The sequence below is a fragment of the Lissotriton helveticus genome, chromosome 2_2 (genome assembly GCF_964261635.1).
Source record: "Lissotriton helveticus chromosome 2_2, aLisHel1.1, whole genome shotgun sequence".
Taxonomy (NCBI): Eukaryota; Metazoa; Chordata; class Amphibia; order Caudata; family Salamandridae; genus Lissotriton; species Lissotriton helveticus.
Genome location: NC_136060.1, coordinates 339245016 through 339268377, shown reverse-complemented (window position 1 = coordinate 339268377; position 23362 = coordinate 339245016). Strand labels below are relative to the sequence as shown.

At 44.2% G+C, this 23362-nt stretch overlaps 1 protein-coding gene across 1 annotated transcript in view; it reads left to right on the top strand.

The window, feature by feature from the left end:
* The window catches only part of C2_2H4orf50 (chromosome 2_2 C4orf50 homolog), a 264277-nt gene that overhangs the window by 115966 nt on the left and 124949 nt on the right, over positions 1–23362 (top strand). The window contains exons 4-5 of the mRNA XM_078678890.1: positions 7913–8029; positions 19587–19938. Coding sequence (XP_078535016.1) covers positions 7913–8029; positions 19587–19938 — 469 coding nt within the window. The remainder of the gene's footprint in view (positions 1–7912; positions 8030–19586; positions 19939–23362) is intronic.

Below are 23362 nucleotides of genomic sequence, written 5' to 3'. Positions count from 1 at the left end.
GGAAGTCGTGCTGAAAGACTATGGAAGCTGCGAGGATGACTTAATACAAAGTTGCAATCGCAGGAAGCCTCTGGCTTCACGTGGAAGAGACAATGGTCTTTGTAAGACATGATTTTGTGGAACTTTTTAAGAAACGGGTGACATGTCACTTGTCACCCTCAGCCAATGGGACGTGGAGTATTTCTGAAAACTTTCCTTTGCCAGTTTAGTTAGCGTAGAAAGGTATAAAAAGTCATGTCCTTAGGGTTGGGCTGGCTGCTGCTTACTGACTTTCCGATGAGGGTGATGTGCTGCTGGACTTTGCGTGGAGCACGTAAGAATCCTCAAAGACCTTTACTTTAATTTCTGTTTATTTAGTTCAGTTAGGGAAATAGGTTTTAGAAATGCTAAACTTTATATAATTTCTTTAAATTGATTCAATTGCTTAAACTGTATTTTTCTCATATTTCTTACCATCATGCTTGCTTTATTGCTAATAAATTTCATTTATAAAACTTACAATATATATACCATAATTTAGAAAATAAAATCTTACTTTTGACAAACAAGCTGGTCTTGGTTATTCAGAAGTGTAGGTTACCATTAGCTAGATCACGTCACCTATGGTGGTCGTTTAAATGGTTGGGTTTTATTCTAATGACAATATTCTTTCTGCAAATGTATAAATATGTATATAAGGTGTAGATAATGTGTATATAGATTTATTCTGACCACCTGATTCAGTAGGCCCAAAAATATATCAGGTTCATAAATGGGTCCATATTTAGTATAGAATTTTGTTTATAGGTTATGAAGTTGGGTAGCGTAGTTTATGATATATTTTCTATAGCCCGCTGGATCACCTGACATCCTTCTCAGGTCTCCTGCCTGTTCCTGCTAGGTTCAGGGCTGCCCCTCTCCCACCCCCCTCCCTCCAGGCATACTTATTTATGGCCACCCACCGGCCCCAGACTACTGCTGGGCTGGTTCTGCAGGGCCCACCCTCTCCCCAAACTCATTATAATCCTGGTCGCCTCACGGACAGCATGCCATTGCTGAGCCGGAAGGCTCCCCAGCTGCCCCTCCTCCTGCCTCAATAGCCCGAGAGAGGCTGCGTCTGCTGATAAACGAGCGGGTAGGCTCCGACGCCATACCCTGTGCTTCGTGGGCTCCTTCTTGGGCTGGCCCCGCCCCTTCCCACACATACTCTTCCTGGGTGTTGGCTCTTCCAGGCATGCCACCACTGCAGCCGCAACCCCGGCAGAAGCCGACCGTGGGGTACGGACCATGCTGAATCCTGCTTGGTCAAACACGCCGGGCAGTAGGAGGTCCTCATGGCCTGCCTGGCCCAGCACCCTTTGCGCGGTCCGGATGGCCTCCGCATCAGGATACACCATCTCTGTCGCTCCGCGCAAGGGGGGGCACACTATGCTTAAATACTATGAGACCAGCTGTTCTACCCCCACCAATTGACGGAGTAGCAAACTGAAATTACTTGGGCCTAACACATTTTTCTGCACCCTCCAAATGGTGCCAGGTGCAGGAAGAGGAAGAGCCCTCCCCCCCTGCACCCTTATTTCTCCACCCGATACCTTCCATGACCTACCCCCTGACCCCCAACAGCTTGTCCTTCTGCCTCTTGCGCGAACACCACAGGGGAAGACTGGGCTGCGACCCTACTTCCCCCGGGGGCCAGCACTATGACCTACACGGCCTCCTTACACAGAAGGAGAGTGATTTCCGCCTTGCGGGTAGAATGCACCGCCCATTATTGAATAGGCAGTGGTGAGTGACAGAGGATCACACAGGTGGTATGGGGCACTGGAGCTGGAGTTGCGGCAGGTGCTGCAGTGCCCCCAAGAGTTGCTGCAGTTCAGAAATATAATGGAAAACAAGTAGGACTTTTAATCAGTTTTCTTTTCATGCAGCGTTAGCAGCTTGTTCAAATGCCGTGTAATGAAGGAGGGCCCAGACAACAACTTTTAACAAACCACTCCACATTTGCTTCTCATGTGTACTCAATTTTGCATTATTTGCCTTAAAAGAGATCACATTTGCTAGCAGACTATTGCCAGTTGTGTAATTGGGCCTACCGGAGGTTGAAAGAATGAGGCACATGAAAGGCACCAATGGAAAATATGTCATTTTTAAAGTTTACAAATATTCAAAAATGAGGCTCATGTTGTGTTCGCCGTTTACTTGTGCAGTGTGAAGGCAGGAAAGTTTGGCAATAAGATGAGAAAGGAAACCAATGTGCACTTATGGCTAAAACAACTGAGATTTTCAAAAATAACTACTTTAGTGAATAAATATCGACACAATTTGCCCGCATTTTTAAAGATATTGCATCATTGAACCACATTTCTGCAAGAAATGTTATGGACACACTCTCATCGAACTTTTTTCCACCCCTAATGCCGGCTCCCATCTACATTTTTGTGCATTATTTGCTGCACTAACTGCTTTAGTAATACCAGGATTGTTTAGAAGTGCTATAAATTTGGTGAGCTGATGCCCCAAGCCGTCACCCCGAGACATAATATGGTTTCCGCACCACTACAAGTGGCAGCCTCTCCCCTCCTCCACCGGTCACTGCCAACAGGTAGATGGGACTAAATTTGCACTAGGACATCGCCCTACCGAATACGATCCTATTATACATTTCCACCGGTGCCCCATAAGGTCGATGAATATTATGGAGCAGGCAGTAGAAGGGGCCAGTTCTCTCAAATACAGCAGCTTTTGCTGATCTGAACCGGGGCCAGGCACGTATAACACAGCAGCCGGTATTTCCAGAGAACCCCTTCTGGACAACTGAAGATACCTCCTGGTTAGAGGGACCACCAGATGGAAATGATCATGAGAGCAGGGGAACAGTTCTCCTGGCCATTTTGATCACATTCCTGGACAGAACTGGATTACTTTCTGTTTTTTCCATCGCCCGGGCATTACCGCCTTGTTGTCCTACAGGAGCCTGGCAGCCATTCCTCTATTGTGTCACCTGAAGGATTACTGCCCTTGCACTGGCCATGTGATCAGGGATGGAGACGGTCGCAGCAGTAGGCTCCTGACTGTACCTTTGAAGCCTGGACACTGACACTGCCCTTGCGACCCATGATTTAAAGATCACAAGGGCAGCAATCTAGGACAGAAAACACACACAGTTTTCAAGCACCATGCTTGCTATGAGCATTCCAAAACTCTCAGCATGTGTGTAAGTTTGGTTTGTTTGAAATTCAACAGTTGCTGTGCACAGCAGGCTTCACTGTAACGGGTGTAAAGAAAATATTTGCTGCTTTCTGATAACTGATATATTCTATTTCAGAAATGGGGGCAGGCATGTAGAAGAGACAAAGTGTCCCCTCGTTGGCTCTCACAGAGTGTACAGTGTTGCCCTACTGGGCAATCACCTGCAATTTAAAGCTTTAGCTTCTTCCTCTTACTTTCTCCTCTTCCATTGCCTCAGAGTTCTTTATCAGCAAGTGCTTCTTGTCAGAATCATTTTTAGGTCGAGCCTGGGAGCACATGCGCTGCTATGTGTGGCATGCTGTATTGAGGTATGGACTTGAAGTCCCACCCACCCTCTGACCATAGTTTTAATTGGCTTGTGTCATTGTCCTTTGTGAATGCTGGCTTCTAATTCGTTAATAGGCTTGTTAGTCCGTCCTTAGCCTTGTCTTCATTTGTAACCTCCAATAAGGACATCCCCCCGTTACGTGTGTTGGTGCTCGGTAGGCTTTAATTACACCCTCCGAGCACTATTTTGTTAAATGATTTTTACCACGCTCTCTCATGAGGCTTTATTTTTTTCTCTCATAGCACGCCATGTCACAGTGGCAGGCATGCCTTTGGTATATTTGTGGACGCTTTGCGGCACCAAACACCGCTGCATGTTTTTTTTCTATATTTTTAAACTTTTGTTTGTTAATCGCCCCATGCTGCGCTTTCATGTTAATGGCGGCCACGCCCCTTTCTTTAGACAAGCCACGTCTAAGGATTGGGGCACGGCCGCCATTAATCTGAAAGTGCAGCATGGGGCTCTTTTGCAAATAACTATTTGCAATGCAATAGTTTCGTAAATGTAAGACCTATTGCATTGCAAATGCTTGTTCCCCTCTGCTATCATGTTCCTTTCTATAGATGACACTGCTATCTGTGATTCCTATGTGTACGATTGATCTCTCTCTTCTGTTTCTCCAAGCCACTCTCGTGCTTCACTGTTTTTTGTCTCTCCATCTCTCACTTCTTGGATTTATCTAGATGTTGAATTCTAACAATTGTCTCAATATGTCATTTTTTTCCCTCTATAGCCTTTTCTCCATTTTTTTGTTTCTTAATTCTTCTATTCCCCATACATGTCTCACTGCATATCTGTCTCATCTTTGCTCTGCGTGGCTACTACATGTCATCCTAGTACAGATAGTTGTCAGTGCCTTTCTTTTACAAATATTGTTTTCAGGTGTACTGGTATAATTGGTTCAAGTGAACTAAATTCATACTAAAGCTGGCAGAATGCAACTTTATTGTTAAATGCAAGTCTTGGACTACAACCAGATGGTCCACTAACCAGAAGTCATCTTGTAATCATACTGCTCATTAATCTTCCTCTTTTCATCAGCCCCTCCTCTGTTTCTTTCCTTCTCTTTCTCTCTCATGTGCATCTCTATCCTCTCCTCCTTCCTTCCCTCGCTGCCATCTTGCTACTTTTTAGGTCGAGCATCAGTACGCATGTGCTGTCTGCAAGACCTGCTGTGATGACTCTACCCAAGTGTAATCCCTCCTGCTGCTTGCCATTGGCTCACTCCTGATTCTCTCTTATTTCCTGGCTCCTTATTGGTTGGTGCTCCTGATAAACCCCTTCCTGTGTTAGGCCAGGAGCACCGGCCAACTACAGGTCTTGATGGATTTCTTTGGAGACTACTTATTTATTAGTATTGGGTCGCCTTCTCGGGTAGCCATTCACATACCTTTTATGTACATGGGAGCTGCGCTTTGTTTCAAAGTGGCACTCGCTTTCAAGTTACAAAAACACAAGACATGTTATATTTATAAACATGGCCGAGCTGTGGCTTTCCGTGGCGCACCTCAGAAAGAGAGAATTCTTCTGCCGCAGTTTCGTTTTGAAGTATGGTGGCCACGCCTTTATTTTGTTCTGCACTGCAGGTGGCTTAACTACCACCATTTTTTAAATTACACTTCTCAGCATGGTGCTCATTCCATGTGTGCTGCGTTTTCTCTTTTCCCAAAGAAAAATAAGGCTACCTATTATAGCTCCTCCCACCCACGCTGCCGTGTTAAGGAGACTGCGCCTCTGTTATCGGCTGGGCTGAGCCTTTCCTGGGATCGCGTCTACAGCCACAGGGTCAGCCACTGCGAGCCTCAGACCTGCTAACCTCCCCTTCTCCCCTGCAGTAGCTGATCCATCGCCTTCCACACTGCTCTGCAGCATAGTGGACAGAGAAAGTGGCCTGGGGATAATAGGTGTCCTTCATGCTTGTTATGGTATAGCACTGTGATCATTCTGTGCTTGAGTGTGTGCAACATGTGCATTGTATATGCACGAGCCTCCATGTTTGGGAATGGAAATCCTCATCTGTGGCCAGAACTGTAGTCGTTGTTAGTGCACGAACCTGTGTGTACTTGATTATTGATGTGTAACAGACCGAAATATGAACTTCATCATCTTGTGACCGGACCAGCATATCTCAACAAACGACTCACCTTCTACACCCCGAACTGCCAGCTTCTCTACGCTGACCTCGCCTTCGCCACTGTCCCCTCATCTGACGAGTGTCTGCCGGCGGCAGATCATTCTCCCACCTCGCCGACAAGACATGGAACACCCTCCCCATCCGCCTGCGACAGACCCAGGACCTGCTGACCTTCAGGGGACTTCTCAAGACCTGGCTGTTCGAGCAGTAGCAGCACCCCCCCTAGCGCCTTTAGACCCTCACGGGTGAGTAGTGCGCTCCACAAATGGTTTGATTGATTGATTGATTCCTGCAGTATTCAGCGTGCCAAGCGCGCTTTCACTTTCAGAGCAGCCCGGGACAATGGCGCCCGAGGTCTGGCATTTACAGGAGTTTGAGCCATTTTCATTGTAAATGACGATGCCTTTTATTTATGTGTTAGTTAAATATCAACACAGATAAATAAAAGGCATTGTCATTTACAATGCCAACAGCTTAAACTCTCTCAAATTTGAGGCCTATTGCATTGCAAATGCTTGTTTCCTTTATGCAACGCTTTCCCTCTGTTTCTCTCTTCTTCTCCACTCCCTCACCCTGACGCCCCCTCAATGCTTGTCGCCCTGCAATTCTACTCACATTTTACCTGTGTAGGTTTCCCCTCACTCTTTTTCTCTTTTCCCTACATGACTTAATGCTTTCGTCTTCCTTATCGCGTCTTATTCTCCACCCTGCTACTCAGTTATTTTCATTTATCTATCCATGTGTGTGTCGGCTATCTCTCCCCCAGAACAGATAGAAGTAAGAATATAAATTGGCGGGGTGTAAGAGAGCGAAGGAGAAAAACAGAAAAATGAGAGACCCAAGGAAGGGGAAGGCAAGTTAAGTGAGAAGAAAGATAAACAGCTAAGAGGAGATGGAAGAACTGGAGAGTTAAAATCCAATGACCGTGTAGAAAATACCAAAACTGATTCCTCCACGACCGTAGCTTTTGAGTGGCTCATTGAGTTAAATGGTCACTGCTGACGCATGCAGGGAGGTGAAAATCACAAGTTCAAATTTAACATGGCCGACTCAGCTGTGGTTGGTGATATAAGTACCCTAAAATTGATAGGATCAGAAATGCAGAACCTCCTTAAAAAATGGTCAGAAATGAAAATGCATCCAATCCACCAGGTCCGGGCCTACTGAGAGCCTTTCAAAAATCATGTCATATTGAGTCAACTACTATGTGATGTCACTTCCGATCCTGTCATTCATAGTTCAAAGCCATGTGATGTCATCCACGGACCTGGGCATTTTGATGAATCATCGTCCATAACCTAGCTACTTCCTGCCCTGGTGGTAATTTCTTTACATAAGACACAGCAATAGTTCTCCTAATGGTGCTTGCATGCTACTTTACCAAATATAAAGCAGGGCTTACTGGGTACCATTTTTTTAGGGTTGCCACATTTTAAGCAAGGACATTAATATTGTGAAATGAAAGGGAACAATATCACCCTCCTCCCCCCAAAAAAAAGAATTTCTATTTATTGCTGATAGATTAGGTCTATATGTCGGGAGCATATCTCTGTTGGAACTCCTATGAGCATGTTTCTTTCAAAACATTGGATTGTGTAAACAGAATGAATGGAAAAGGAAGCGGTGGCCAGATTTTGGCTGCAGGAGCAGATTAACTCAAAGTTTTGGTGCCATGTACTTTAAATGTAAAAAAGTGTTTATTTTAGTTTCTGTACCATTTAGTGTTTAATATACTTTCTGCTCAATTCTGAGACACAAGTTTTACAGAACAGCTGTTCAACTGGGGTGGAATCTCAAAGGATGAAAAGTTGTCTATGTGAGTTTAGTCTGACATGAGGGTCCTTGAGGTCTCTAGATTCTTCACTTGAGCTAGAGTACAGTAAAAAGCATGAAATGTGGCTTCTATTTATAACTGCTATTCTCAGAGAGATAGGTTATGTCAAGACTCAGCTGCTCTATGTTTTATGTATTCATATTTATGGATATATTTCAAAATGTTTTGGGTTATTTTTTAATGTTACACCTCAAGCCAAAAAGTCAAAGTGAAGATATCTTCCTAAAGACATAAATACTTAAAACATATTTTATCTTCTAGAACAGCAGCACTGTTTTTTTTTATGGAGGATTGTTTAGTGTATTCAGTTATAATTATGTTCATTGGAATTGATCACTCTAGCAACATATGTACAGTATTTCACATCTACATTTATTGCACTTTTCAGGCCAAACTTGCCAGCCTCATCCAGAAATGCCAGGATAGGAACAATTTCATTACTCAGCTGGTGAAAGAGCTGCAGAGAATCATGGAGCCCCCGCTCATCGAAGAGACCACCGACCTGGTGAGTGGCACCGTGCTGGCACAGCACAGCAGCGAATTCCTGTCTCCATGGGCACAAGGGGTAACTATGCATAGAAGCTTGCATGGCACATTGTAATGCAAAACATGTATTACTTTGAACATGGTGTCGTGGAATTCCACCCCTCTCTGCTGACTAGTAGACAAGGATTCTGGAGTTCCCTAAATGAGTTTAAGATGGTGGAAAAGTAACTTGGTTTTCATTATTCATTATCATTTTTGATATATATTTGAATTCCCAATTTCGGCTGTTTTCTGCTTTGGCATTTCATGAGCATGTAACCAGTAACATTTCAGGTGGCAGAGTGAGAATAACACAAATATGATATTACTACATCAAGTTTTGATCTGGGACACTAACCCTCTACCCATCACTACACATCACCAGTGGTACTAATATAGCACTGCATCCTAGAAGCACTAAACCATTACTCTGCACCTTATAAAAAACTAACCATGCTACAATGCTTCCTATGCATATTAGCCTCTTAATTCCACAACTGGCATTCTAACACAAACCCTTTACTGCCCCCTGTCGACAATAACCCATGACAGTTCATGTTATGGACTTCCCCACTGAACACTGCCCTGTATCCTAACCACCACACCACACCTTAGGGACACAGAAACACAATACCACATTACATTCTAAAAACTCCAACGCACTACACTTCACTGGACTCTATAATAATCCACATTTGTAAAGCGCACAATCACCCGTAAGGGTCTCTAGGCGCTGGGGGCCGTCGGGAAGATTAAGCGAGCTATTGCCCAGTCACATGGTGCTGGGTTAATCTGCCACCGGTGCCGGGGATCGACCCGTGATCCTCAGATTCCGGAGACAGTCACCTTAGCTGCCGTGCCACTCTCTTCCCTATCACTCTTAACCCACCATAATACACCGCATCCTGGTATAATAATCCACATTTGTAATGCGCAAACCCAAATCATTACACTGAACCCTTAGGATGATGGCCCACCACAGTCCCATGCAACCTAAAGCTGCAGTTTACCGCATTACACTCAAGCCTAGGAAACACAATCTTCAACACTACACTGCACTCATGGGGCAGTAACAAACCAGAAACACTGAATGTTGTGCATCCTAACGATACTACACTCCACACTGCAGTGTACTATAGAGTCACTAATCCACCGTACTTAAACCTTAGGAGTAAAATTCAACAGAACATACTGTTGTGTAGGGATATAAACCACCCACACTACACTGCTTCTTAAAGACACATGGGAAACATATTTTGTGTTAACCCGGGGCTTAGACTGCCAGAATCAATGCATACATAGTGTTGATGCAAGACTACCTCTAACATACTTGCATTGTTTTAAGAGGAGGTCATAGAAATATTTAATCTGGCAGCAGATAACAACCCACAGAATGGCTGAGTTTGTCCTTTTCATGGCTAGTTATAAAATCCCAGTATAATTGTATTCAGACTTTTGTCTTCTATGCCTGTCACAGGCCCTGTTCACAAGATGTCCATGTTCCAGTCAGCGCGTCAGTATATATTGATAGAAATTAGGGAATGTGGAATAAAATCTACAGAGGAAAGGCTATGATGATTGACTTCAGACAACACACACATGGTGAAGAAAACAGCACTATTAGATTTATTAACAATCCTCTGTGGACTCGCGTACAATCTTCTTTTACAAACCTCGCTCAGTGGTGGTTTTAATGTCGATATTTAAAATGTCGCACATTGCTGCATGAACCAATGAATGCATCCATTTTCATGGGATCCCATATTAGGACCAAACTCTTTCTCATGAAAAGGATGGTTGCACACATGAAGTTAGAAAACTAGGACTAAGAGAATTGGGACTCTGGTTTTACTAGTTTGCTTTAGCTTCTTACTGCCTGCACTTGTTTTTGTATTTGGGGCCGTATTACACAAAGTGCCCTGGGGCACAACAGGCATTTGCCCCTGCTTTGTGCGCCCGCTGCACTTTGGTAGTACAGAAGGGGCCACATACGCTCCAGCGCTTTCTCATTTGAATGGAGGCACTGTCAGTGCGCTCACTGATAGCAGCCCTCTGAAATGGGAAAAGGGGGTACTATAGACCCCCGAGACAACCCCTTGCATGCGGGTGCAGTCGCTTACAGCCCCAGCCTACAAGGGGATCTCAAATCCCCTTTAAAAATGCAGGCAGGTTGCCGCCTGGATAGTTAAACATAGAGCGGCTGCTTCAAAGCTGCTCCCTTTTTCACCTGAGTTTGTGGCTGTCCTGGGGACAGCTCTTTCTATGTAATAGGGCGTACTTTCTCTGTTTGCGCCGCCGCACCTGTTTTAAGATGCGCCGGGCACAAACAGGGAAAGTGCGCCCTATACATAATAGGGCCCCAGGCATTCCAAAGTGTTGGAAGGGGTAAATACGATGTCAATGAATACCATGATATGTGCATGCCTGACAACGACAATGCCCATAAATGCAATGTTAATGTATGCCATAATTTATGCCTGCACAACGGTGAGAATGCCAGCATTAGCAATGTCAATGTATGCCTTAATCTACGCACAAATGACAATGTGATTACCAGTAAAAGCAATGTCAATGTACGCCATCATTTAGGAATGCACTACTGTGTCAATATCAGTATAGACAATATTGATGTACGCTATGTTAACTGTATGCACAATGTTGGGAATGTCGATAAAAATTATACCAGTGACTGCCATATTATTCTTAGGAGTTCTGGTGAACTTGCATTTACCCAAGTTGACCTCCCCATCAACCCTGAGTCATAGACACGTGGTCAGGCACCCACGCCTATCGAATACCAGGTCACATGTGGGGTCTGTCTTAACCCAAAGACAAACGGGCGCCCAGGGAAAGTCCTGATCAATCCCACAGGTAAATAGTTTTACGACAAACAGCTCCCAGGTAAAGGGCCCCAACAAAACACATTTGGCCAAAGGCTTGCGTTCCCCAAAAATACCAGAAAGCTAGATATGTAGTGATCATACGCTCCTCATGCCGAACAGCTGGACACATGCACACTGGCCTACACTAGCTCTCTCCGAAGTTGAGAGCCATATGTGTCCTTATCTGATGCCTGAGATTATTAATTTATGACTGAAATGCTTTTCAGGCATGCAGAAATGAGTTTATTGTACCTCACAAATGTATATACTGCCAGCCAAAACTTTGTACTCCAAGAGACTTTCATCATTGCCCACTGATGAATTGTAAACGTTAAGGCTGGCATAGTTTGAATGAATATTTCAGCACTAAAAAGTGCTATCTTGGCATTTCAGTGGGCTGCCATGAGCATTATTCTGCCTTGTGTTAAGTGTCAGTGGCTCTGGTTTGGCGTGCAGCTTGAAGGACTGTTTACATTTGAAATGTTTTGTAAATGTACTGTGAAACAGATGTCACTGCAAACAAACCTGTAGGTGGACTTTATAACTGGGCAACTGCTGTTGGGTGTACCATGAGTTCTGTGAAAAGAAACTGTATCAACTGTATGGAAATTGCATGAATGTCAGGAATCATTCGAGTGGATTGTCCTGTCAATCATCTAATCCCGGTGTCATTAATTATCACTATCATGGGCTGTGCAATTGTTGGTTGCAATCTCCTTTCTCACACAGGAGGTAGGTTGATAGATTGCAACCTAAGATTAAGACTCAAATCACTCTCCCAATGAAGCAAGAGCAGTCAAGAAGGCCACATCCCCACAGTTTATGAAGAATTTCTAGAAATCCCAAGAAAGGAGCAGGCAGGTTACTTCCTCACAGAGAGTATGTTTGTGCAATGGATCTAACCCAGCTGCAACTATCAGACATGGGAGGGAAAACCCAATCACTCTAAAAGAAGTTTGCTGTATTGGGACTGAAAAGTCCTTCACATGGTAATGGATGTGCATCCCTGCCCTGAGTTCCTTAACTGTACTGATGTCTGGAACCCTAATGCTGATTTGTATTGTCATTGGTAAATAAGGATGATGTACATGGGTGCCCAAAGTGCTAACCTCATAGTGGTGTAAGACTACTGCCTTTACCAGGAGTTAAGCAGCACAGGCAAAGTGGTGGCAGCATACCATGTAGTGATCAGTAGGACTAAAGCGGTCCTTTTTACCTGTGCCACAGGAGTGAGGCCTACAGGCTCATTCATTTAAAGTTCCACTGCTGTGTGCTTAACTCACTCTTGGCCTGCATCATTTTGGTTTGTAGTGTGCACATGTGTAGTAGTGTACATGTGCTGGATGTATGTGTGCCTATGAATGATACAATACAGGGATAATGCAACACTGTGCAGTGTGTACCTGTTGCAAGGTGAATGTGTGCCTGCGAGTGGTACAATACATGAAAGACATGTGTGTCTGTGAGTAGTACAATACATGAAGGATGTAATGCAGAACATGTATGCTGGATACATGTGCTGGTTGTACTTGTCCTTTGTTAATGGTACAGCACTTGGCTGACCCTGGGTTCCATTTTGGGAGACCCGGGCTGCATGGTGAAACAAGATGAGGTAGAGGAATCCCCTAAACCGATTTGTATATTTCTGCATTCCTGTCAGATGGGTGGGCAGGCTTCCCCAGAGTTTTTTTGACTAAGAGAGAGGTTATAAGGAAGGGGACTGAGCACATCTCAGGAAGGAGATGGGGCCTATAAGATAATTATACAGTATGCAGTTCCTTATGGGGGGTGCAAGGGGAAGGGGAGCGCTTGTGGGTGTGTCTGACAAAATGACCAGAAGGAACCAGGGAGGATCAAAGTGATCAGATCTGAATACCCTCACACACCAGAGAGGGTGACATGCTTCATCATAGGGCGCTCCTCGTCGGGCTGGTGACGCAATACCCGACTGGCCCCTTATGAGGGGCTCTTTAGCGGAGATCTTTTGATCTTAGCCATATGGTGAGTGCAAGTGAGGGGCAGTATAATGTGTAGAGTAGTGCACGGGTGGTTAAAAGAGTCTATGGGTTAGGATTTTATAAAGCGGAGGTCCCCTTGACACAATAAAAACAGGAGTGCTGTCTATCATGGTAATGTACTCAGATAGCTTCAACAAATGTGAGAGAAGACCTGCACTTCTATCCCAACCCTCCTGCACAGCATGCTGAGACCATCCAATATGGCGCCGTCAAAATAGGTCTTTGTTCAAATCTCCTCTGGGGGCCTCAGCTCTGCCCCCAGCTGACATCACTGCCATGGACTTTCTCACCAAAACGTCTGGGTGATCAAAAAGCAAAAAATATGTGCACACTAAATGTCCACTCAAGAGATCACAGGTTGGACAGTCCACAAAATGTATATCAATAAAGTGCACCTATGTTAAACATGCGGATGGTGCGTGTTGTTTTCCTGTTCCAACAACCATCTGACGCACAGATCTGGACTCTGCCATAGAAAGGTGATTCCTTGATCAGACCAGTGGAAAAAGTACATAGTGCCTAATCCTTTTAGTATATTGTCACAGCTTTCATTCTGGAAGTCCAACATGTAATGGACCTGCACTCCAAGATGCAACAGACCTAAAAAAAGAATCAGAGAAGAGTTGCTGGTCCATAAGCAAGCCTTATATCTACCTTAACAATATCTCCAGAGGCAGGTCTTAAGTTGGTCTGAAGTTGGTATTGTAACTTCCTGGTGTAGTTCCCCTAGGATGATATAAATTGAAAGACTTAGGCCCGCATTATTAGTGGCCTGGTAATGAGGAACCAGAATCAAATCGGGCCTAGTAAAACCCATAGTAGCTATTAGTAATTAGCGTGATGTACCTAATTAGTTTGGTATAAAATATCGGTAACCTCACACATGTAGTGGAATAGAGTTTGATGTAGGCTTTATGCAGTTATTTGTCCGCTCACGTACACTATAGATTAACATGACCGGCGCCATTTTGTGGCCCTGCCTACTTACGATATTAGTGGAAACCTACCATTGCATTTAGCCAGAGCCATTCTCCTGAGAAATGGTCTGACAAATGCTGCAAACTGCTGCTTCTGCCCGTTAGGCCCGTCAAGGTTGTAGGTGGGGGTAGGCTGGATAAGCACATTCCACAAGGTACTGTGCGGACTCTCTTAGGACTGGCGGCAGAAGGGAGTCAACCCCTCGACCTTGCTATAACAAGCTGAGCTAAACTGAGAGAGGCTTTGTGTTCCATATATGGTCTTTCCTTTGCACCAACCTGTGCCAACTTGTATTTTTCCATCTTAGGTAACGGTTTCGAAACGTAACAGTATATATGTGATCTGTTGATAATGTGCCAGCAGTCTTCTCGGTGGATCTGTAGGGGTTGGGTCACGAGATGCTCCTCTGGCAGAGTTGTTTTTGTGTAATAAACGATTGAACCTTCTGCACTGCCAACTGACTGGTTATTGGTAATTGGTATTAGGGCTATTTGTAAGTATAGCTCTATTGGGTTGTAATTATTTTTGGTACTTCAGTTGGCGACTCCGCCGGGACTCCGCGTTGGGGTCGTCCCTCTGTAATCAGAAAGGAACGGGACATTGGGAAAGGTGCTCTTGATCGGTGGGGAAGGACCGACTGAAAGCGTAAGGGTTGCTCCGCTCCCGATCGAGAGAGCCAAAGCTGCTAGTGACCTCACGCCGGAGTCCTACGGGTGTAACCCGGAAAGCAGACCACGTTGGTCTACAGGAGTTGGCAGTGGAGAAGCTTGCAATCGAACCTGAGTGCACCAGGTGAGTGATTTGTCTGTCTTGTGTTGGATATCCTTTGGATTTGGAATTTGGTGGTTTTATACCATGGAGAACTCAGAAAAGGGGGTCTGACCGGGCAGTATTGAGACTGCACGGGCGGACGCTCCTGTTTTTGATTGACTTGGGAATAATAGAGATAGAGACCAGACGCCTTGGTGTAGCTTGTGGATGAAGTTTACACCCGGCCGGACTGCTCTCGGAAAGGCTGACAGCTGGGATTGGGTAGCACTCGGACAGATCTGGAGCGGTGCTCGAAAGAGCGGGCTAAGCCAGCATAGTCCGGGAGATGAACCAGGAAGGCTGTCAGATGGTCTGTAGGTCGGTCTATGGTTTGAAAAACCTGTGTGGCTATCTCTAGGCAGTCTGAGGAAGAGACTGTTTGGTTCCGATGTTTTTTTATTTTGAATTTGTTTGGAATTTTGGAAAGTACATGAGTTCTCCATAGGCGGGAGTCGACGGGCTCCGCCTCTTTGATTGCAAAAGGTTTGTTTGTTCTATGTGTTGACGTAGAAAGGTTGTTGTTGATTTATTTGTGTGTCAATGTATGCGATTGTGAACATCACCTTGTGTATGAGAGTGTTATAAATAATATTGTTTCTTTTTCAGCAAAGAAGTAGTTAGATTGTAGGAAAGGGGCAATGCCGTGTTTTAGTAAGCTGTGCTTTGGTTGTATTTGACGGAGGGGTACTAGATTGGATGAAAGCCAACTGGCCCCCCCGGAGGGAAGCCCCAGTCATGACATGTATTGCAAGCATGGGATTGGTCCGCTCCTATTCAATACCTTATGGCATAAATACACTAAATACAATGTAGAATTGCAGTGGCCGCTGACGGGATCCTTTGATGAGAAAAAGATCAATTATTTGCAAGACTGCCTATTTGCTAGGCGCAGCAGACAGGCCATGTTTGACACTCTTAACACGTGGCAGAAAGAAACTAAGAGAAGGCATATTAGAGCAGAGAAATTGATAAAGATAAAGCAAGGTCAGTCTGTAACTCAGAAGGCCATTGCTCATGATAAAAAACAGACCGAACAGAACATCGAGTGTCTAGATAGACAGCTCAGGTTACAGGTAGACAAAAGTTATGTAACCCGAAATGAACCAGAAGACAAAATAGAGGATTTATTGACCGCTCGACCCCCTCCACCATATGCACCACAACGCATATACCCTGCGGTACCCCTGCATACGCCTGCGGCTCCTTCCGCCTCTGCTCCGGAGGAAGACGTGTCTCTCACCCCCCTGGGCGCTACTCAAACCGCCCCTACCTCATTGAGAGGCACGGCTACCCTTATTCCTGATGCACGACAGCCCCCGGTAACTTCTCGTACAGTTCTGGCAACCCCGAGTCCAATATGGACTTCTCAGTCAGCTGGAACGACGCCTGAGGAAAGGGATTGTACTCCGCTAGGGGAACAGGGTGGGATGAACGCCAGGCGACTGTTTACAAGGGCCTCATTGGGGTATAGGGAAAAGGAGGCTATAGCAGAACAAGCAGTTAAATGGATGCGAAAGGACATTTATATGGTGGCCGACTTGTGGAGCACCATAAGGGACCTCGAACCAGTTGTGCAGCAACATGCTTTGCATCAAACGTCCCGTTACCTTATTGATGCATGGGAACAATGCTTTCAGGATGGAATGGCCCCTCGGATAGTGTATGACATCCGGGATCGAGCTCACAAGTTCCATCTAACACCGGTGGAAGTGTACAAAAATGTGGAAACGTTAGTAAAATACCAAAGCAGGATGTTCGTGAAAAGTCGCAACTGGGATTATCAACATCCCATGAGGGAAGTGCATCCTATTTTTCATCCTGAGATACCTGAACTACATGATGATAATAACGTATTTAAAGACCTCGAGTAGATGTACGGTTTCAGGAACAGTGGGTGTATACGCCCTGGAAGAGAAGTGAAGTGCTTGCTTTAAAATCTCAGTTACCTGACCCTCGCACGAACCCCACCGCTTACTATAAAGTATTAACTGAGGCTGCAGCATCGGCTGTAATGACTTGCGCAGATGTCAAATTGTTTTTCGGGTTGTTAGTTCCTGTAGATATATGGCGACAGGTTCACGACACTGATCATGCAGCAGAATTAGGGGGAACATGGAACCAGTGGAAAGACTGGGATGGTGACCGCAAACCTGGATATAAGACGAAATTACTGCCCTTCCCGCAAAAATCATTGCCTACATGCACACACTGATTCCTCCACGTAAAGTAGACTGGGATAAGTTGACCGCTTGCAAACAGAAGAAAGATGAAGGTGTTTCTGACTTTTTCACCATGTTTGAAGGTACTTTTATTGATTTTAGCGAGCAAGACCTTGCTACAGAAGGCGGGGTCCGGTTGCTTGTAAATCGTTTTGTGACCAACTTGATACCCGAAATCTCTGCGTGGCTGCAAGCCGCGGTAAGTACCTGGACTACCTCTACTCCCTCCGTAATATTAAGTATGGCCCAGTACTATGAGCACAGGGAAAATGAGAGTAAGGATAAAGTGGAGAAAAAGGCTAAGGATCTTAAAACCAGAGTATTATTACAGCAAGTCATGCGGGGACAAGGAGGAGGGAGAGGAGTCCGAGGGACAGGGCCAAGGGGGGTGGGGACAGGAAGGAGCACTGGCCCAGCCCCACCGTTAGGACCGAATCAGTGTGCCTTCTGTAAACAGGAAGGACATTGGAAATCTCAGTGTCCATTACTGCTTGCTCAGAACGGAGCGGTTCGTGGACAGGGGCGTGGTCGAGGTGGCCCGGACCGGAGTGATATGCGTAGGGAGGAAGTCACTCACGGCAGGTCTGAACGGAACCACTTTGATAACCCTCAAAGTAGGCAATATTTACATGAGGATTATGCATTCGGAGATCAGGATGGGTATGCTCACCCATAGGACGCAGGGACAGAGTAGGGGCCAAGTGTCGATCCCAATCAATCAACAAGGACCTTATGTGAAAGGGGAATTGATGGGAACTTCCGAGAATTTTATAATTGACACAGGAGCAATGAATAGTTCTGTTGCTCGCTCATTGGTCCCAGGGGCGGCTCTGTCCGGGCAAAACAACGTATCTGTGGGATTTTCAGGAGTTCCAGTGGTAAGCCCCATCTCTAAACCCCTCCCATTCACTATTGGTACTGCTACTATTGATTCCCCCTTTTTGTTAACTTCGCATTGTGGTGAAAACTTATTAGGATTGGATATGTTGAAGAAATTAAATGCGAAAATATATTGTTCCCCCGATGGTGTCTACTTAACGATACAACCCCATGTTGATAGTATGAAACAATGTTTTGCTAAAAATGACCCTCTTCCTCCTGAATTCGGTGACATCCCTACTACATTATGGGCTACTGGGGATGCGGATGTCAGTAAATTGGACATCCCTCCCGTCCATATTACACTAAAAAATGGTGCAAAATTGCCACGTATACCGCAGTATAAAATCTCGCCGGCTGGCGAGCGAGCTTTACTTTCAATCATTCAGGATTTAATTGATAAAGGAGTGGTTGAAGAAACGGCTGCTAACATTTGTAACAGTCCTATTCTCCCGATTTTGAAGAAATCCTCTGACTCAGGATCTTCCGAGAATATTGATGCATATCGTTTTGTAATAGACCTGCGGGAGGTTAATAAGATTGTAGTGCCTCAGTACCCTGTGGTTACTGACATCACTGCTATACTTACAATGATCCCGCCTACAGCACAATACTTCTCGGACATCGATCTGAAGAATGCTTTCTTCAGCATTCCGATCCACCCGGATAGCAGGCAGATCTTCGGCTTCTCGTTATCTGGCCGAAGCTTCAGATTCTGTCGTGCACCTCAAGGGTATACTGAAAGTCCGAGTATCTATAGCCAGGCCCTCAAGGCCATTTTGGATGATTTGGTTTTACCCGACGGTAGTATGCTTTTGCAATATGTGGATGACTTGTTGATAGCATCCGACACTGAAAAGGTTTGTAAGGATGCTACAGTTAAACTATTGCACCATCTAGCGGTGTAAGGTAATAAGGTGTCCCTGTCAAAGTTCCAATATTGTCGACAGGAGGTGACCTACCTAGGTCATCTACTTTTGAAGGAGGGTAGGCGTTTGACTCCTGAACTAATTACTACTATCCTAACATGTTGAAATGTATTGGGTGCATTAATGCCACCCAAATAAGAGAGAGGAATAATAGGCAGATTTTGGTCCTTATCACCCCAAAATCAGCATGTTCTAATAAATACCTGTTTTTTTCCCCCATAAATATCAGCAGATTTTAGCTGCTGATATTTATCACAAAACTCATAATTGCAATATGCGCGTGTGTAACAGCAGTTAACATATATATCACAAGTAACAGGGGCACTCGTAATGAGGGCTTTAGTAACTCACTATTTTTGGTTCCTGAATCTCATGCAATCACTTCAAAGATACATTTGGGCCCTGACTTAGAGTTGTAGCTCACAATGTGTTGACCATGTGTACACACTTCCTCTCTGATCCCATACAAAGGATTTACAAGTGCAGATTAGGCACCTATATTGTCAAGTCGTCTACTTATTCTGGCCGCTTGGACTGTATCTGCATGGTTGTCAGGTGGTTTGCCATTAGATTTTTCTCTATAGTACTAATATAAGTGGGTGACGTTATTGTGAAAAACATGTAACAATCAGATAACAGCAAAGCCTAATTAGTTGATACACCCCATTGTGTGATGCCTCATTTAAGATATCACACTTAAATAAACCCAACCAAATGTCCAGCTCTTTTACCCTTGGAACTTTTAAATGAAAACTTGTTTACAATTGCAATGAGAAATTATATTAATATTTGAATATTGTATTTATGTCTTTGCCTAAATAGATATCTCCTTTAACTCATTCTGATTCCGTCATGAGCATGAATTGCCTTCAGTTACCTTTCCAAAGTGACTTCTCACATCATTTGCTACTAAGTCTTTGTGAAGCACCCACACGTCCAGAAATTGTGTCTCCCAAACTGCCAGAGAAAAAAGAGCATTCCTTCAAATTGGACGGTGAACATCCGGGTCAGATGCAACACCTGTCTGCAGATGCCATTACAGGAGGCTCGATCTCAGCCTGTGCAGCAAAAAGGGAGTTGCCAAATGTCTTGTCAGCAAGTCCCGTGAGGCGTTCATCAGAGGTCGAGAAAACACCCTCACCAGAACCATTAACAGCCACTAGAATAAAGCAAGGTACAACACATTAAAAAAAAATTTTCTTGCGGGAAATGTTTAAAAAAAATGTAAAGCTTCTATTTGTATCATATTTTTCTTTCTTTGAATCACTGATAACAGTTGAAGACTCTGCTTATTTGAAAATAATATTAGTGAATTTAGAAAGTAAAATTCTATTTTGTTGATGTGTCAGATTATCTTCCATGGCACGAAAAGCATGCCTTTGTTTTCAGAAATGTTACACTGCCTTAGTTATAGAGCTGAGCCACAATAAGGAAAGATTGCGAAATGATGTTTATTATTTTTGAGTCTCAAAAATAATTCTTCGCTTGCAAAATGTTAACTTTGTGCTAGCATGAGAAAATGTTTGCACATTTATTTTTTATTGGTTATTTAAAAAGCAGAACCAAAGCATTAGCGATCACTGAAGGGCTTCAGAAAAAATACATTAAAACCGAGTTACAGAAACAAGAACAAATGTTTATATAACTTCAGGAGTGATAACATGAGAAAAGGTATAAATGCACATATGCTTAAAAAAAGACTGGGGTGGAGGCATTAGAGGGGACGAGAAATGTGAAGCGAGGGGAAGAGTTTTTGGCAGAGGCGTAGCTAGAGCTTGTGGCGCCCGGGGCTATCCCTCAAATTGCCGCCCCCAGGGTGGGGGTGGTGGGTGCTGGGGAAAAAGGACGGCGAGCACTTGAAACAGGTCCGAGAGACACGTAGTATCGCTGCTGATAGTTACCTCGACCATGCAAGTTACATGCACATACATGACACGGTCCAAGGCTACACAGTTGAATGCACTATATAAGGGCTACAGTATGAATTAGCTTCCGATGCAGTAGTGTGATGTTTAAAAAAATGTCCTCTACTCAATTTGTTTGACACCAGGGTTATATTAATGTAGAGTGGGAACAATGGGGTGCTGTAGGATGTTTTCAGGTCATTCAAAATTTTTAATGCCCTAAATGTTCACTGCAAGATGATCTAAGTCAGCGGTGGCCATCAATAGGCGACTGGGCCAGCATGGCTTGATCCATGATACAGTTTCAGAATATGTGTATAGTATACTGCCTTTGCCATTGTTTTGTTTAGACTTTCAATTGTATTTTCTGTAATGTTGGTTGTGTAACTGTATGAGCTTCTGTTAGTCTACTGACTTATTGCTTTATTGTTATTTTTTATTACTGCTTTAGTAAATATCAACTGTATGTTGGTCCATGGGTATCTGTTTCATGTATTTGGGGCCTGATGTAGGTGGCCATTACCGGTCGGTAACCGCCGAATTCGGCCGTTACCGACCGGTAAATGGGTCATTGAGATGTAGGGGACCTTTTTTACAGAAACGGTAAATTTACCGAATCGGTAATTTTACCGATTCGGTAAATCTCACATGTAGGTGGCACTGCAAACAGTGCCACAGGCCTTTAGGAGTCGGTATTTTACCACCCAATCCAATTGGGTGGTAAATACCGAATCCAGGTGTGCATGCACATCTGTGCATGCACACCTGTGCCATGTGACACACAGACATGCCCTTAGGGCATGTCTGTGTGCCACATGGCAGACATGCCTGTAATTGGGGTGCCGGAGGGTGTCAAAGTGACACCCCCTGCACCCTTGCAAAATTCGGTATTTACCGATTCGGTAATGCCCATTGATTCCTATGGGCTTCAATGCCCATAGGAATCAATGGGCATTACCGATTCGGTATTTACCGAATCGGTAAATACCGATTCCTTCCGATTCGGTAATTTTATAAATAAAATTACCTACATCTGTCCTCCTCTTTTTTACCACTTCTTAAATACCGATTCGGTATGAATCGGTATTTAAGAAGTGGTAAAAAAGATTTACCTACATCGGGCCCTTGGTCTTTTCTTAATGTTTTCTGTGCCTGAACCATTGTTATTATTATAAATGTAATGATAGAAAGGGCAATCACTTTTCCCAACGAAATTGGATCAATTGCCAACAAAGTTCCTGAACAAACTCTATGGTCACTGGGATTTTGAGATCATATAATCAACAATTGAAAATGTCGCAACACTGAGAGCAAGTGGAGACATGCCCATGGAATGACAAAAACTGTAGATACCTAGAGGGAAGCACAAAACAAGACAGTAAAGAGACAGGATATCCAGAAGGAAAGAAGTAATCAAAATCCTCCTGAAGAAGACTGAGTACTACTCATCTCCTCCTGCTTCAGCATCCAACTCCAAGAGATGATCAGTGAGCCAGTGAGGATATCAAGTTAAACCTAAGTTGACAGGCAAGTTGTAGGGAAAGGAAACCATTCTGATATCTATTGGTAAATGAGTCGCAATAAAGTTGAGATCCTCAATAGATTCCAGTCTCGATTTTCTTAAGGTTGATCAAGCACCCTATGCATTTCAGAAAACGATGGACAGACTCTATATTCACCAGAGACTTGCTTCTCGAAGAGCATGAACTAACCAGCCATCCAAATATTGATGGAGGGCTATTACTTTGTTGGGGATGAAAATGGCCACTGTAGACTTGAAGTCAATTTAAGGCCAAAAGGAAGAACCATTAAATGAAAATGAAGCGACTGAACAGTGCATTGAATGAACCTGTGGTGAGGAAGCCAAATGGGAACATGGAGATAGGCCTTTTCCAGCCCCATGACAGCCAGAAATTCTCCGGGCAGGATGAGGGGAATAACTGACTGAAGAGTGTCAATCTTAAAGTGAATCATCTTTACAAACTGATTCACTTTCAGATTGGTGAGGCAGACCTCACCCCCAGACAACTTTGGGAGCAGAAAGACGTGTGAATAAACCCCTTTTGCTGCTCTTTCCTGGTAACAGGAGCATCAGTCAGCTTGTCCAAGAGGGCTTTAATTCCATCCATTAGTCTCTTTTGATTGTACGCTGAAGAGGGTCAAAAAGTTATCAAAGGCTCTGAATTCGGAGGTAGCATGGGGGACTCAATTTTGTACTCATCTTGAAAATACCCAACGCTTAGGCATCTGAGATGATCTGTTTCTAAATGTCCCAAAAAAATTAAGTCTTCCTCCACCTGACACATGAGGCTTAATGTATAAACGCTGTGAATGTCAGGATCAATGCAGTTTGGCCAACAAATTTGAAGAAGACTTAAATGAGGATCCCAAGTTCTTAACTTTGAAATGACTGGCACAACCTATAGGCTGACCCTGAGCAGTGTGATGTCTGCGACGGAAGTAGGCCTGTCATTTTGATTAGGACTTGGATGAATCAGAACCCTTTTTGGTGAAAGTAAAGGGTAGGGTATGGTCACTGGTCTTGAAATATTTGTGAATGAGATCATCTAACTCAGGACCAAACAAAGAGCAGCCAAGAAAGAGAAGATGAAGAACAGAAGATTTCTGAAGACCATGTGCCTACCAATCATGCTTCAATACATGGCAGTGAGCAGCAATGACTGCCCCAGAGGA